This window comes from Orussus abietinus, unplaced genomic scaffold (genome assembly GCF_000612105.2).
Source record: "Orussus abietinus isolate OABI.00-Male unplaced genomic scaffold, Oabi_2.0 scaffold9, whole genome shotgun sequence".
In the NCBI taxonomy this organism is placed as follows: Eukaryota; Metazoa; Arthropoda; class Insecta; order Hymenoptera; family Orussidae; genus Orussus; species Orussus abietinus.
In genome coordinates this window covers 1,560,656-1,576,958 of record NW_019396004.1, presented here as the reverse complement: position 1 = coordinate 1,576,958, position 16,303 = coordinate 1,560,656, and the positions used below count along the sequence as shown (strand labels likewise).

The 16,303-nt window shown below is 50.1% G+C and overlaps 2 protein-coding genes across 4 annotated transcripts; both read right to left on the bottom strand.

Annotated features, from left to right (window-relative positions):
- Positions 1 to 453: 453 nt before the first annotated feature.
- Positions 454 to 2,553, bottom strand: LOC105700764 (transcription factor Sp5-like). Its single transcript, XM_012426918.2, has 2 exons — positions 2,527 to 2,553; positions 454 to 1,414 (listed from the first exon to the last, which is right to left on the bottom strand). Exons 1-2 carry the CDS (start codon positions 2,551 to 2,553, stop codon positions 527 to 529), a joined length of 915 nt encoding a protein of 304 aa, XP_012282341.1. The 3' UTR covers positions 454 to 526.
- A 9,312-nt stretch (positions 2,554 to 11,865) lies between these two features.
- Positions 11,866 to 16,221, bottom strand: LOC105701061 (band 4.1-like protein 5). Of its 3 annotated transcripts, XR_001104178.1 has the most exons (9): positions 16,126 to 16,221; positions 15,718 to 16,043; positions 15,413 to 15,560; positions 15,156 to 15,332; positions 14,370 to 15,065; positions 13,843 to 14,291; positions 12,882 to 13,319; positions 12,374 to 12,714; positions 11,866 to 12,141 (listed from the first exon to the last, which is right to left on the bottom strand). XR_001104178.1 is itself a non-coding variant. In XM_012427483.1 (8 exons), exons 2-8 carry the CDS (start codon positions 15,868 to 15,870, stop codon positions 12,583 to 12,585), a joined length of 2,193 nt encoding a protein of 730 aa, XP_012282906.1. In that variant the 5' UTR covers positions 15,871 to 16,043; positions 16,126 to 16,221; the 3' UTR covers positions 12,253 to 12,582. The 3 variants fall into 3 exon arrangements, 2 of the variants coding, with proteins under 2 accessions (XP_012282906.1, XP_023290108.1); XM_012427483.1 differs by lacking the exon at positions 11,866 to 12,141 and having other exon boundaries at positions 12,253 to 12,714; XM_023434340.1 differs by lacking the exon at positions 11,866 to 12,141 and having other exon boundaries at positions 12,253 to 12,711.
- Positions 16,222 to 16,303: the final 82 nt, after the last annotated feature.

The window sequence follows — 16,303 nt, the reverse complement described above, 5'->3', positions numbered from 1 at the left end:
CATCTGCTCATCCGAATGTCAAGTCTTAAGGATATCCCGACATATTGCCACGGGGGTGAAATCATAAGCCGTTGTTTCAGGAGTCAGTCGCTTTTAATCTCTAACGATAGACTTATAAGTTACAACGCTCGGCGTAATTTACATCAATGTACAATAGGGTATTTACAGGTAATTACAATTAGAGATCAGGAACTATCCGAGATCGGGCCGAGGCCAATGCGGACAGGTTTTCAGAGGTGAGGATTCCCATCCCCAACCAAGATGCGGACTCGTTGATGAGCGGAATTGATCTTGGTCTTGGTCTTCCAAAAAGTACTACTCATCCCCAGGAGGCCTCGACCTTCTCCTCAAGGCACATTCTTCTTCGACGGCTTTCATCGCCTCCTCCTACATGGCGTAATGTCCAACAGGAAGCTGGACCAAGGGACCGTCGTGGTAGTCTTGGTAGCGCGTCATCCCTGGTGCACCGTACCTGGCACCATCTCCTGGAGGCATCTTCTTCAGCAATAAAATTCATGATTCCTTCCTACGCCAGGGCGTAATGTCCAACAGGAAATTGGACCACAGGACCCTCGTCCTCCCTCCCAGGAGGGATGCTGTTCTCCTTGTTCGCCTCCTTCTTCCCCGACTTCCTCCTCTGGTTCTCATGGGTCTTCACGTGCTTCGTCAGGTGGTCGCTCCTCATGAACCTCTTCCCACAGGTGGAGCAGGAGAACCTCTTCTCCCCGGTGTGGGTGCGAAGGTGCCGCTGGAGCTCGTCGCTCCTGGTGAACCTTTTCCCGCAGAAGAGCCAGTTGCAGATGAAGGGTCGCTCCCCGGTGTGCCACCTGAGGTGGGCCTTCAGGTGCGAGGTCTTCCCGTACACCTTGCCGCATCCAGGAACGTGGCAGAGGTGTTGCCTCTTCCCGTCAGCCCCCAGCTGATTCCCGCCATCCACCTGACAATTGGGGCACCTGCACCTGGTGCACTTCCTGCCCTGCTTGGCGTCGTCCTGCGACGCCAGGAGGTGCTCCGAAGGTGGAGTCAAAGGCCACTGATAGGCAGCCGCGTGTCCACTCTGAGGACTCGCAGGTAACTCAGGTGGACTAGGAGGCAGAGGATAATGCTGAATGGCAGGACCCAGTTGAGCTTGGGCTGTCCAGGAACACGTACTCGCTGCCATTGTTGACATCGTGTATGCCGGCGCTGTCAACGGCTCCGACATTTGACTGTGACTGCTGCTCGTCCCAGGAAACCAGTAACTGGTCTGCCCTCCACTTTGCAGGTGATGGTGCGACCCCATAGGAGGATTGTAAGCCTGGTGATAGTGCATCCCCGATGCACCGTACTCCATCACGTGGTGCTGGTGCATGGGCATCGACAGACTCGACATCGCTGTCATCCCTGGCATCGGTGACATCGTCGGCATGCACATCTGCAAGAAAAGACGCCGTTCAATGTTGGCGCTCTGCGTCCTCCTTAGCCTGAACAGCGCTGCGCTACCACGGCCGATTCCGCCTCAACCGTTCGTAATCTTAAATAATGTTCCTTATAAAAGTTCCTCGGTATATCCCTGGGAACAACTTTCATTCGGATCATTTTCTGGCATCATGCATCACTGGGCGGGAAAATCGTAGGAAAGGAGCGCGATCGTGATTGGATACACATCGCGCTCGACGGCGCGGTTGTACGCTAACGGGGTACAAGAGTGTTAACAGTTTTATTTATGTTCCAGGTGTTTGGGTAAATGTTAAGGCTTGTATCTGCTTCAGCCTAGGCCTCTTCTAACGTGGAGAGGGCCTCGCTACGTTACGAAAGTCGAGCGTCGCAATTTCTACGTCGATAATCGCACGTTGCGCGAACGTCTCGACATCTCTCGAGAAACGTCGACCTCCCGGTTCATGCAGGTTATGAATCAATATCGTGCCGATAATCGTTATTGCCTCGTTGGAGTCGACCGGTTCGCCACCGGTTGTCCAGCAACACGCGATTTCCCGAGGCCGATGTCGGCAGAAAAAAACACCCCGATCGGTGAGCCGTGCCGACGGCGAGATCGAGGGAGATATCGAAAAAGAAATACGGGAAATCTTACTAACTCACGTTAGCCGATTAACATTTACGACAACCTGGTTAACCGAACGTGCCTGGATGGAACTACTTCGGGAAGATCAATCGTAGGTGCGGAAAGAATAATCCATTCATTGAATAAAGTCGTTCGATGCGGTTCACTTAAGAAACCGTCTCGGTAGAGCGAACCGAAAGTTAGTTCGCTCTCCCAGACTCGTTTATTTTATTAATCCACTACCGATCGTTCAATTAATACCGGAAGACATTTCAATCAACGTAGAAAATACTCTGAATCAAACGTGCCAGGTTTGTCATTTAATTAGATCTACCATTAAATCTAAGCGACATTAACCGAAGGCTCGAAATATTTCTTACAGCGTACAGAACGTACCGCCCTAAACTAACCGCGTAAATCAACATTGAGGAATATTGATCGGTATTAAAATGTCGAAAATTGAAGAATAGTGTACAAACTCGCACCTGCTGGTACTGCATCACTTGGGCCATGACGTCGGATCAGCCTCGGAGTTCCTGCCCCGTCCTGGAGTCCCTCTTGGCCCTTGGCCCTCCTCGGATTAATCCACGAATCACTGGCGAGTCTTGATTACCACATCGAGCCCAAATTGCAGCGAGCAAAGGACCACAAATTAAACGACCGTCGACATGCAGAAAACCTCGCCGGGAGAAACGATTCCGCGTAAACTTTCCTCCCGTGACATCGGTCGATCTTCCCTGCGGATAGGGGAATATCCGCAGAACCGTCGCGGAGTGTGGAAATCTCGGCTTCGGCTTCCTGCTCCTAGTTCTCCCTTTTTAGGTCCGAGGAACCTTCGGGGACGAAGGTCCAGGAGATAATTGCCGGTTGGCGAGCGTGTCGTCTCGGTTTTAATAACCGAGTGGACAACCGAGGAAGAAGGAGGTTGGAAGGGGCTCTACGGGAGTCCGGTGTAACGGGGGGTGTAGCCCATGGTGGGGATCCGAGGATGGTCTATGGTGGATGGTGCAGGGCACGGCCTGCGCATGCGCCCTCCCCACCACGATCCCATAAATCAACCCCCGAAGGGGATCGAGGGATCCAGCGGCGGAGGATAGAGAGACCCTTTGTGGCTGGAGGGTCTTACCTCTCGACCTTCTCGCTCCCACCTTCGGGCAAGGGGATCCTTTTATGTCTTCCTCCTTCTCGCTCTCCTGCCGATTCTGGCCCTAGGTAGAGGGACTTCTTAAGGTCTACGATATGGCGCGAGCCTTTCTCTGGAATGCCCACGTTTCGGGAAGGCTCCATTTGTCAGCCCCTTCGAGCGAATGCCGCCACCTACACTAATGAAGGACTGCCCTTAACGACCTTAATCGATGTGACCCTCGATTTCGGTGCCTCGATCGATTCCTCCGAACGGAGCTTAATCTCCTATGACCTCTTCCAATCGCTGCAAAAATCTGATTTAGGTGTCCATCATGAGGCGTAATCCAACAATTATAATAATTTGGTCTCTGTAGAATTTTTTTTCTTCCCTCTGGACACTTTTCATCCTAGTGAAAATCGATAATTTTCACTAATTCACCAGGGTAGCGAAGATGTCGAGAATGTGACATCGTTTCTTGGATTGGCTGCAACCTATTCAGAAAGTCCGATTTCCTTGGGACTCCCAGTCGTTGCAAAAATCTGATTTAGGTGTCCATCATGAGGTGTAACCCAATAATGATAATTGCACGGTATTTGTGGAATTTTTCTCCGATCTCTCGAGGCTTTTTTTCCCCCAATGTAAACCCGTCACCTTCGTCGAGTTCGGCAAAGCGTTCCCGAAGACAGGCGCGTCCTCTCGATTTCGGTGTCGCGCCGCCACCCTCGTCTTGTCGCGATTATGCCGGCATGTTCGCGAAATGTACACGCATTATGCGTCGATTATGAAAACACATAAGACACGGGACGTCCAGGGCGAGGTAGCGGTGTCGCGAGCGTAATTACAGGCGTTTCGCGAGCGAGCTCGCGCGTATGTGCAACGCCTTGCTTGCGGTTAATTATGTCGAGTACTGGCGCGTAGAAGAATCTCAACTCGTTGAGTAAGACCCCCGAGCCACTTATTTGTCCACCCGATTAAAAAATCCCGGGCTAAGCGTATGCAAATTTCGGGGATCCCACGAGAAACGTCTCTTTTCCTCGAAGGCGCGCATTCGCATCGAGATCGATACTTGGATCGTTATCCACTATCAAAGCATCATCGTCACGTCGGATTTATCTCGGTACCATAAATTGCGCATTGCGATTAAATGTCATAAATATAAATAAATCCGAAATTCGTCCACACTCTCGGTACCACCACTCGCACGTGGTCCGTCACCGAAGCTATCAACCGATCATCGGATTCAGAAGAGAAACCGTGACGTGGTAATTTTGTCAATGGAGCCAAGGAGCAAGACTTTCCCATGGCGATCCGAGTTCATCCACAGTCTCGGTACCATAAATCCGTAAAGGTCCTGGACCATCTCGATTGTCCCGAACGGTACCGGCCGACGACCTAAAGATTCCAGGGCTTTCGCTCCCGGCTCACAAAGTCACTGGGTTTATGGTGGCTGTAAAGTGATTATCGTCGGCTAAGGTGACGACACTTTTGCGCTACCGATACAAGGGGGCCATTATTAGGCCGACACAAAGCGATCGGACACGTTCGCGAAGGGTCCGGACAGCTTCGGACCGTTCACAGCGATCTGCCTCCTACAATGAGGGACAAATGGGCTGCACTATGCGCCGACATCCCCCGTTTGTCTCGAAGAAAATCGGTACCATTCGGGCCTAACTAGGAAATCCTTGCAGGTGTGAAAGTGCACCTTCGGTCGTGGGCAGTGCATCGAGAAAAAAAAAGAAGGGTTCCCATGAAAGTGAAGGGGACCCTACATGGGGACGTTCGGGACGAGGTATCTCCACACTTTTGGCAATCTGGATCTCTGTTTGTTCAGCCTCCCTTATCTGTACCCTTTTCAGGCGCATCGGTGCATCGTAGATAATGCAATCTCCTCGAGTTCCCCGGTAGCCTTTGGCGATGGATCCTCTAGGGAGGATCCATCGATCATCGAGGAAATTTTTAGCTACTTAAAACCACCCCTGTCGAGCCCTTCCCTCGTTTTTCCGGCGAAAGGACGAAGCGAAGGCTCTCTTTCGAAAGGCCCTTCTGTCCCGCTGCTCGCAGGAACACCCTGGGTCCTGCTGGACGACACATGTCCAGGTTGGTCGTAAATCTGACAAGTTGGCAGCGCCGTAAGAAATTGCAAACCCGGTGCCCAGGCCCTGCGCAACCCTTCTTCCATTGGCTGGTCGGCCAGGGCCACATTGTCCACTAATAAGCCGCTTAGCGACTCCACGAGGGGTAAATTGCACCCCTGGTAAACACTACTCCCACGTGGAGCCGCAACCGACGCCCAGGAGGAACTCGAGCACCGCCCAAATTTTGCGGTTTCCCTCGTTTTTTACACCCTCGGGATGATTTACGGACGTGTCCATTGCCCCTTCCCGAGTTAATAGAATTATAAGTGACGGATCTTAGAAGGGTCGCACCTCGACTCCCGAATTCGCTTATAACTGGTAAAGCCAGGGCGGCCATCTTGGATTTTGCCATCAAAGGCGAAAAATCATATAAAACACCCTGAAGACATTTTACGAGGTAAATGTTTGTCAAAGGAAATTCCGACGCTAAAAGACTAAGCATTTACTAGATATATTGGCTGCTTGGTTTATGATATCGGTATAACGCTCCCATATCGACGAAAACTATAGAAAGTAGCCAAACACTCGTTGGGAATTTTCTCGTCTCTGAGATCGAAATCCAAGATGGCGGAGCTGATTTTTCTGGACCCTTAAGGGAAAATTTCAATGTACGGATACAGGGAGCTTATCCTTCACGCGTAGATGACTTAACTTGCTTAGGCCACTTCCAAGCGGTAATTGCAAGCCAAATACTCCGGAAAAAAGCTCGTGGTTAAAAAGTAGCTAGGGGATCGTTAGATCTATGTTGGAGATACGGCAAAAGAGAGCATCGCGTGCCAAACTCTTCGCCGCGGTTCTGCACACGACGTTACTGGACTTTCATTTTGCTCGTTCGAGTGACCTGCTTTGATGGATCTTTGAGAAAGTCCTGGGAAGGTTGGACCCTTCCGCAGGACCTGATTCTGGGTCAGGTGCATCGAGGAATACGCCGTTCCCCTCTTGACTGCCGTTTTTTCGTTTTCTCCCAGGAAAGATGATCCTGGAATAGGAGCATCCCGAAGATGACCCAAGGCGTCCAGATCCGTAAAGAAACCGGGGCTAAAAAGGAGATCGTACCTCCAACCAACAATGCCCTCGACAATGCTCCTGTATTCGGAGCTAATGGGCCGAAGTTTTGCAGTTTTCACACGCTGGCGCGGATCGCGGAGGATCTTTTCGAAAACCGAGGAAGACATTCGAGACGCGGCCTCGGTTTGCTCGATTTAACGGCTTGAATGACGAATTACTTGAAGATTTTTAGAGGTGAAATCTTGGTTCCGCCTCCTGGCGGGTTCCTACATTCCCAGGCACCCTTTAATGCTCGGGAAAGATTCGGAAAGCATTTCATTTGTTCTTCTAAATGAAATTTTGATTCTTCCTTCCGGCCAGATTTTTATTTCGCAGCCTCCCGTTGATACCGGGGAAGAATTCGAAAAGCAATATCTGCTTTTGTTTTTCCAAGTCCTGGACGCGGAGGCCCACAAAATGGGCCGACAAACGGACGAGGTTACCGACAGACCATCTCACACGTCATTAATCATTTCCCTGATGGGAGGGAAGAACTCGGCTGACTCTCGATTTTAGTTCCACGGTTAAGCCCGGTTTAGGTTAAGGATCGGGAGTCTCGCGTGTATATAATGCAGCCGAGCAGGTCCTCGTTTGTTACCGGCAATTTGTAGACAATGGTCTGTCGGATTGAAACGGGATAATCGCGAGCACAATGACCGGCGGGAATCTCTGTTTGTTTTCCATTTGTGCGCCCTCCGTTAAGCGGCTAATCGCTCACGTCTCTGGAGGTAAAAAATGGATCATCCTCGGCTCCCGATTCATCCTCGATCTCCATTTTTAATCCGGGCGCCCCGAAACGCTCTTTCAAAAATCAAACATCCTCATTGAGCGAGGTCAGGGCTCGGCACAATTCTCTCCTAAATGTGATCTACCTCGAAAAAAAAAAAATTAAACAAATCCTCTGCCGGAGGAAAACGCTCTCTTTGATTGAAGTATCATAAATATTAGCCATAAATTATTTAAGAATTTTCTAGTCCCAACTTATAAGTAATTCTTTCCTTCTGGATATATACATATACTCCTTTGAGAACCAGCGCTTATTTTATACCTCGCGGTGTTAATGTTTAACGCTATCTTTTCACATTATTTTATAGATACGCATTTGCGAAGAATACGGATCGCGTTAAAAAATGGCAAAGAGAGCCTGCTGGGTTACGGAAAAGCCGGAATGACAACGCTTGGCCACAGTACGACCTGTTGCTTCCTCAGGCTAGGGATAAAGGGAGGCTGTGATTCCCCAGGATGCCTAGGGACGTCGGCGGGAGCCGTGAGAATTTCGAAAATCAAAGAGTGCCGTCTCTCCGTGACGTGGGGCCATTACGCAACCTGACTTTTGTGTGGCGTCTCGAAAAGGGACCTGACACAAGTGCTGCCGAACGACAGTCATCGCCAGGCGAGAAATTTCGGAAAGATCTTTCGCATTTCAGCCGCGACTTTGATTTTTACGGCTCCCCGGGAAGTCCCTTCGAGGCTGGAAAAAGGGCAGCCTTTTGTCATCTCGAGTTATCCGAAATTATTGCTTTCTCGGATCGACCTGAGACCTTGATATTTATTTCTTTAAGTCGATATTCATTTCCTGAAGTCGATATTTAATTCTTGAAGTCGATATTTAATTCCTGAAGTCGATATTTAATTCCTGAAGTCGGTATTTAATTCCTGAAGTCGATATTTAATTTCTCACGTCGATATTTAATTCCTGAAGTCGATATTTAATTTCTTACGTCGATATTTAGTTCCTGAAGTCGATATTTAATTTCTCACATCGATATTTAGTACCTCGGGTAAACATTTAGTGACGCTTCTCCAGGTTTCCTGACACGACTGGAAGGATTCCCTTCGGCATATCTCCGGGGAGCCTTCTTTGAATCGGAAGTCCAGGAATTGATTCGACTTCCGACAGTCGCTTAACCGTTAGGATTGAAAGGATTGGGAGGATTAAAAGGCTTTCGGCAAGCCAAGCTCCGAATTATCCGGGATCGTTGCCGGCAAATATTATGACCCTGTATATTACGAGGGCGGCGGTCGGATTTTCGCGAATTTGCCAAATGCCGAGTTGGCCAAACAATTCGTCAGGTAAAGCCAATTAGCTCCGACAAGGCTGACGCAGATCCAGGGAATCTCGTTAATCCAAGCCCGATTTGGTCAGGTTTGACGGGTACACGAATTAGGACCGACCTCTGCGGTGCTCCTGGGGACAGAACATCGTTTTTCTCACCAAGCACCTGACTGACCCTCGTACCCATATTCACAGATGTCCTTCGATTAAGGATCCTCGTGTTAAAAGTCACTCGGCAGCCATTTTCCCGTTTCCTTGCTAATGGTCTATTTTCTTCTCAGATAAATCCAGATAGCACCGACAAGACAATCGGACCTCCAGAAAATCTCGTTAATACACCCCGATTAAATCAGGTTTTACGATATATGAATTAAATCGATGTCCAGAATCCTGCAGGACATTGCTTCGATGAGTGGTCCTCGTACTTCAAGCGGCATTTCGCTCGAAGAAGCGCCAAGCAGCCCGGAGCCATTTTTCCATTTCCCAGCCGGTGATCCATTTCCCCCAGTGGTGAAAACTCGTATTTCGAAGGAGCAGACAGGCCGACCGACCGAAAACGGCCCCAGGGGTGATTTTTAATCGGCGGTACCCTTTTGCCTTTGTTTCAGTGACGTCGGAAACGCTTCGGTAGAAAAGGCCCCTCTTGGTAAATGACTCGGACTCGGTCGGAAGGCTCTTGGTAAAAGGACGACGGAGGTCACTTCAGTTTGCTGTATAAGTCGGTAGACGGTGGTAGGATATGATTTGTGTCTTCAGCCTCCAGGAAGGGAGGCATCTGTCCGGTTTGGCCGCTGGACCAGACCTGGTCCTCCGAGACGTGGACCAGCAAGGTCGGACCGATCAAACGGTCCACCTCTATCCTCTCCCGAATTAACATGGATAATTGCTTCTTCCAGAAACGCACGGCCCCGCGCATTTCCAGGTAAACTCGTAAAGAGCTTTGATATAAACCTAACGAATCCAAGCCCGAATCCGGTGAGCAAAAAACCGCCGCCCGGGCGAGAGGAGGCCAGACACCGGACATTAGATCTCGTCGAGGGTCCATAAGAAGAGGAATAAATATCACGAAACACGAGGACCCCTTTCGCGAAGGACTACATTCAGGACGCGAAAATAGATTCTACCCTCTCGACAATCTCCATTAATTTCCCCTGTCCGGAATAGTCCTCGCGGATCGGTGCACTCGTGTATCCGCGTTTCCGCGTTGTCACGGGCCGCATTGTGGAGTCCAAGAAAATGGGCATTTTCATCCGGGAGCGTTGACGTAAAAAGAGAGGAAAATAGAGGTCCCGGACCGGGATGGAGGCCCGGAGGACACAGAGCTTTCTGTGACTCCGCTTCTGGCCGTTTCGGGGAAACGAGATTGTTCGGGACAGGGTCCCGCGGCGCATTGTGCGGTTTTATCTTTCAACGGCCTCGTTCCTCGAGTCCGGTCCCCCCGAATGTCGGGTCGACCTCAAAGGGCCCGAATTTCTTAAACGGAAACAAGTGTCGCTCTGGGTATCGACATAACGGATTGCACCTCCAGCTCCGGCCCAGTTTCCTTTCAACACCCCGCTCGTCTCGCTTCGGGCTGTAACGAGATCACCAGAGCCTCGTCGGCCATCTTGGACCGTAAAGACGAATTCGAGGTCGAGGTCGTGAGGACTCGATGTCCCGAGAAAGGTGCGGCGAGGAGTGCTTCTCATCTCTTCTTCATCGGGGGGAAGACGTGTCCTTTCTTCGATATCGTTACCACGAACATCGCAGTAACGGATGGTCCATCAGGGTCGAAGACATCTTTCCTTCCGCAATGTCCTTGCATTTCCCAGGTCCTCTTGTGGGTTCCGTAGCCGTTGATTGGATCCAATAATCAGGATGTGCCGCAACGAATGTCCCTGCAATCAATTAGCTTATTAGATCCTTCCTTCCACGGTGTCCTTACATTTTCTAAATACCCTCGGCCGAGCACTGCCAGGGTGGAAATCGACATCGGAGTCGAGGATTCCATAATCGTGTGATTTAACAACTGTCGGCTGTCTTTCGGACAAGGGTATAAGACGAGGTTTACACCCGAGGCCGAGGTTATAGGCCCGGCCTAGGGGAGTCGAGGGTGTGCCCGATGGTCCGGCTGCGTGATTTACCATTTTATCCATCGGCCAGTAATGGAACGACCAATGCTGCGACGGCCCGGCATACCGCCGAGGCATTCCGAGTATATAAACGATATTTATGTCAACATTTCCCCGCGCAGTCGGGCGGTCGGTCAAAGCGACCGAACAAAGACCCGTAATTTTTAAGTGGTCTCACTCTCTCGGCCGGTCTCCGGATTTCATCCGACACCCCTGCCGCCTTCTTGCCTCTCGCCGACGTCCTGTCAGTCCCCGATGAAAAACCACCCAGAGAAGAAATCGCACCGATTATCCTGGACCCGGGTGCCCAGGTCCCCGAGCCACCCTTAGGCACCCTTAAATCCGTATTTCTGGAGGCACTGACATTACGTCCACGGCAGCATTAAATCCATTTTTTAAGCATCAACGGACTGACTTTACACCCGTGGTAGCATCCTTAAGGATCTTCCCGGAAGTCCAGTGAAATATCCGAGTCCCAGGGACTTCCGGTCATCTTAGCTGAACCAGGAGGATTATGTCATCTCGTGGAAGAAGCATCGAATTTGCTCGTGAAATGCGGACCCTTGGTACCCTCTGCATTCCGTGTCCCGAGTCGAATCGATTTCACGGTCATGACTGTAGGGCCGAACGCGAGGGTTGGACCGAGTCCTTTTTCGCGCGTTCCCCGGCCAGTCCGGGATCGTTTTCGGGGTGGTTACATGCCCTAAAAGATCCGCTTTTCGGATTGACATCGGCACTTTCAAAGATCACCCCCTGTGGCGTGACTTAAAAACGCCGACAGTGTGTGTATCCTCACAAACGCGCGCGGTTCTCTTTCGGGGCTCGACTCGGAGCTCGATGGGCTGTGCCTTGACAAAGCTCTTCGAGGAAGCCAACCCTGCCCCCATATGGTAGAGACATTAATTCTATGGACACGTGTCCTCTGCGAAATCGGCTTCTTTGAGGCTTGTTTACAAAAGATTCGTTTCCACCGCGGAAATAGAAAATGGCACCGCCACCTTTCCATTGTACACCGAGTACGGCCAAGAGAGCCGACTCGAGTCGTGTCAATATTTGCCGATACGCATCGGAACGCCGTGACTTCAAGACGACATTATCCTTCCAATTTTATCTATTATTAATACTCGGATTAACTTAATATTAATGGTCAGTCCCATGATCTCCTCTTTGCCAAGGAGTCGAAGGCCTTCCTTCGGCGCGAGTAAACATCGGTAAATTGGATTTTACTGTAAATTGCGGCTAATCCTTGGATTACAACTAAAATCTTCCTCCGGATCCGGGCTGGTCGTGGGTCGTAAATTAACACCACCCGAGTGGCTCACTTTTCGAAAGGGGGATTAACTTCTTGAACAGCCAGGGCTTGGGGACGGTACTTTCAAAGCCGAAGGAGGGCCAGGACTCGCGAGGCGAAGACTCGCGGTCCGAAAAGCTCCTTCATTGTCGTGCGACTATTGGTAATAATTCGCTTTTACACGGAGATTACGCCGGCATGATTGTTTTATTACACCGCTGGGAGGGATGGCCTCTTGAACGGCCACTTCTCGGTTCTTCCTCTCGGCGATGGTCGTCGTACCTTAAACCGCCTCTGCAATGCGGTTTACCATACAACCTCCCGATGGTCACAGCTGCAAGGTTCAAAGAAAGTTCAAAGAAAGTCCAAAGAAAGTTCAGGCTAGCCGGGAATTCGCAAACTGCGAGACTCGGGCGGTTTACCGGGAACCGGGCGAGTTTGAGAGAGGTCTCTTTACTTTTCTTCTGTTTTTTTTTCTTTTTTTTTTAATAAAATGCCATATATTTTAAATATATGCTCATAAATGCACGTAACGAGGGCAAAAACATGTAAGAGAGGTTTCGTACTTAGCAAAAGTTGTTAGTTTTCACGAGTAAGGCCACTTTCACACTGTATCCAGTCTTGATCGTCCTCGGCGTCTTAGATCTAACATTGCGAAGGTCGCACTCGGCCCAAGTCGAATGCGGCAAGAAATATCACTACATTACATATCTTACTTTCAGGAATGTTTGCACATAAATAAAATATCTTATATATATATATATATTTATCAAACCTATAGCTGCGTGGTAATTACTGTTTTCCTAGTAATGACAGTGTGTTTAGACGGTGTCGGAGCACTAGCGGCGGCCTGGGAGGGATCCGAAACGAGCCAGGGACTGATATCGGAGACCGCGAGAGTTTCCTGCTACAAAGAAAAAAAGGGCATTACGATTAAGCCGACAATGTTGACCAAGGAAGGCGTTCCATGATTTCCGTTCAATGGACCACCTCTCATGGGAATTGCCTTATGAATGCTAATCGTCGTTTCAAGGACGCAGTTGGAAGTTAATCGTAAATTTAAAGGGATCGAACCTTGTGAGCCAGAGTCGTGGTCGTCGTCTCGATCTCTTCCGTTTTTACGATCCTGGCCCCGTTGGTCTTCTCCACTTCCTTCTCGAGTTCGGTCTTCTTCTCCTGGACGGGGGGATCATCTTTGAACGGGTTCAACAGGCCCAGGAATGGGTTTGAATCTATGAACGGGTTGGTGTTCTTCTTCACCTCTTCGGGGCCGTCCTTCCTAAGCTCTTCGCTGACGACGTCGTTAATGATACTGACATCACTAGATGTGTCATTCATAAACGGATTGAAAGGGTTCTGAGATTGGTTCGCTACTTTAGGACTGAGTGCCGTAGTCTTCTGCTCGATTTGGCCCCAACTGTCCACCGAGAAGTGCGTCACCGTGACTGCGTCGTCCACCGGTGGGGGCACCACTGTTGCACCACTGACCGACAATGTTAATTTGTCTCCTCCCTGTAACGTTCGAACGGAAGTTACAAGTATGCTGGACGCAATCGAGCCGACCTTGCTCTAAGTGTAAACGGTGAAGAGGGTGTCGCTTAAGCCGTGTCCAAACTCCATAACTATCTACTTGAGCCGTACAAGCGGTAACTTACGGAACAGAAGACCGAATAACGGGGGAACTTCGTACACTCGAGTTTACCTTTGCGAAAGTTATCGTTATCCAAGTGGGCAAATCGAACAAATTAAAGAAAACCAATGATAACGTGTCGCTAGAGATAACTTATCGCCTAAGTGTTCACGTAAGGTTCGACACCTCTTAAGGGGATGTGAAAGCTGTATCGGAGGTGCCAATCGTTCATGAAACTTTGTTCTAAGCTGAATGTACCGAATTGTTTCAAACTTTACAACGGGGATATGAAAGGTCTGAAACGATTCGGTAGAATTAAAGAAAAGTTTCACAAACGAGACCTCATTGACAGCACTTTCACGTCACCTTAATCGCAGAAGGTAATAGACTGTGCAGGAGCCTTACCACCGAGACAATGGTGGCCGCTTCGGAAGATTGGCTCTGCTCGGAGAGCACGGTACCACCCTCTACAGAGGTGATGGAGATCAGATTGGAATTCTTCCCCTGCTCGAGAGCTTTTGCCTTTAGGATGTTGCATTTCAGCGACTCGGGGGGAATCGGAGTCCGCGGAGGCAGCGAGGAGGCACCGCCAACCTGGTTGTTGGGCACCGGTTGGAGCTGCTGGACGGATATGGCATCGGAAGTTAGGCAAGCCTTGACGGGCTCGGCTTCCTTTTCGTTACTGGCGATCACAGTTTGATTTCTAGGCTCCAAGGGCTGCTGCTCCTTGGCAAGGGATTTCAGAAGAGAGTCCACCAGCGGAGACGAGGTCCGTTGAACGCTGGAGTCGGAGGACTTCGAGCTGGACTTGCTTGGCTGCCGCTGAAGGTTCTCCTCGTTGACTGGAACTGGAACTTCAAAGAGCCATCGTTAACCATCCCGGTTCCCTTTCTGGACGCTGGTTCTCAATTGGCTCAGGGATAGGGACGTACCAGCAGATGACTGAGGAGTTTGATCGACTTGCTGCCGTTGCCTTTCCCTCAGGATGTGGCTTTGTCGTCTCGCGTATCTCTGGCTTGGACGCCGCTCAAACTGGACGGTGCGCCTAGCGCGGTTGAGCTGGGTGGTCTGGAACTCGGTTTTGCCGCTGTAGCGAAACCTAGACCCCATTCGGAAGAAATTCTGTCTACCGTTGGCACCCTTCACCGGTGCCCTTAATCGGAAGAAGGCGTGGTGCTCCACGGCGCACTTCCAGAGGTGCTTGCAGGCCTTTTCGTTGACCAGTCGGAAGACGAACGTGTGTTCCTGCTCGCCCCTACCCTCGTCATCCTCCTCTACGACCACCAGGGTCAGCTTCTTCTTCTTGAAGTCAAGCTTGCCGATCCTGGGCCAGAAGAACAGGCCGATCTTCTGGGAACCTTCGAAGACCAGAATCCCGGTTGGAGTCAACCCTAGGGAGTACTCACACGCGTCTTTCCCTAGAACCGTGTGCATGTCCACCCCGTACATTTCCAGCCATTTCGCTCTGCTGAGGTACGCGGATTCAGCTTGCGCTGGACTGAGACCGGAACACTTCGAGTACTCTTCGAAAATCTCCAACTCCATCTGCTCGGTCTGGTTAGGCACGAAACGAAACTCGGAGACGGTCGCCGCGCTGTGCACCGATGGGTCGTAGTCACCAAGCTCGGCTGAACGATTTTGTAAAGAAGAGTATGATTTTAGGTTGTTTGAGAAACTTGAAGTACCTGTGACATGGAAAACATCCAACGAGCACTCACATTGCAGAGCAAGAGCTGCCAACTGAATGGCAACTGGGTAAGGGCAGTGCAAACGTCCCTCCAAGACATCTTGTTTTAGCTGCAGGAAAAACTGATAGCGGGTAAGTTCTTCCCTCAAGGTATTGGGCTCGGACGAGTAGAACTTGACTTTCAGACGCAGAGTATATGGAGGACCAACTGCAGCATCAAACGTCATCAATGTCATCGATCAAAAATAAAATCTGGTGAAATCAACACGATAAAAATAACACGCATACTTTTAATCTGCTTCTTAATAGGCTTGGTAGGGTCCAACCAATGTTGTACATTGTTGCTGTCGGTGTACTGCAACCCAAAGTAATCCTTCTCTATCAGATCTAAACTATAGAACACCTGTTCGTACAGATCACTGGCCAGTGCTTTTTTCTGGAATGGAACACAGTTTGTTAGCATATGGAGCGATGCAATAAAGGTTCCAGCTAGTAAACCAGGCAAAATCAATCGGTACCGATGGACGAGCATAGAGTGCCGAGAAAACCCAATTCCTGCTCGAACATAGCATTCGTAACGTAAATAACCTTACCGATAGTTCGATAGGCAAGTCCGTGCCATCCAAAAGGATGACTCTACATTGAACGACATTCTTATTGCTGAGCAGGCGTTGGTTCTTGATCTGCGAGGAGGCAGACTGGCCTCTGACGCTCCTCGCTCTGCGCCTTGAGAGAAACCTCAGCATGTTTCGGCCAGCCACCTCAGTTATTATGAGGTGGATCTATGGAGAGGCATCTCAGTTCTCTGGGACGTATCTCACAGGGCTCGTGGAGCAAAACGAAGCCACGACCTGGAGCTACGGGGGCGGTAGCGGTTACTGGTAAACAAAACGTATCTGTCAAAAGGCGGAGTCACCGTCTGAAATGAGAACTTCGCTGATTAATCCGGACGTAGAGGGTCCTTGAGGGAATATACAAAATGCTTGTAAAATCTCTCTTACCATCGTTTTACCACCAGCGACCAAGGGAATCAACATTCCACGGCTTTTCCGCCTTTCGTTATTCCATATCTACCCAACGAACAGCTAGAGACGCAAACTAGGCCATGCTTGCAATTCTGCCAATCCCTTAACGGGAAACTCCCTCCCTGATAACCCGAACGCCATCTGGGAGCGACTT

Bases quoted from the DNA above. Each gene is read 5' to 3' on its own strand.
- LOC105700764 (XM_012426918.2), bottom strand. From the start codon at position 2,553: ATGGCCCAAGTGATGCAGTACCAGCAG. The intron at 1,415-2,526 runs GTGCGAGTTTGT...CTTTTCTTGCAG, and splicing joins AAGTGATGCAGTACCAGCAG to ATGTGCATGCCGACGATGTC.
- LOC105701061 (XM_012427483.1), bottom strand. From the start codon at position 15,870: ATGCTGAGGTTTCTCTCAAGGCGCAGAGCGAGGAGCGTCAGAGGCCAG. The intron at 15,561-15,717 runs GTAAGGTTATTT...GTTCCATTCCAG, and splicing joins ACTTGCCTATCGAACTATCG to AAAAAAGCACTGGCCAGTGA. The intron at 15,066-15,155 runs GTGAGTGCTCGT...AAAATCGTTCAG, and splicing joins GGCAGCTCTTGCTCTGCAAT to CCGAGCTTGGTGACTACGAC.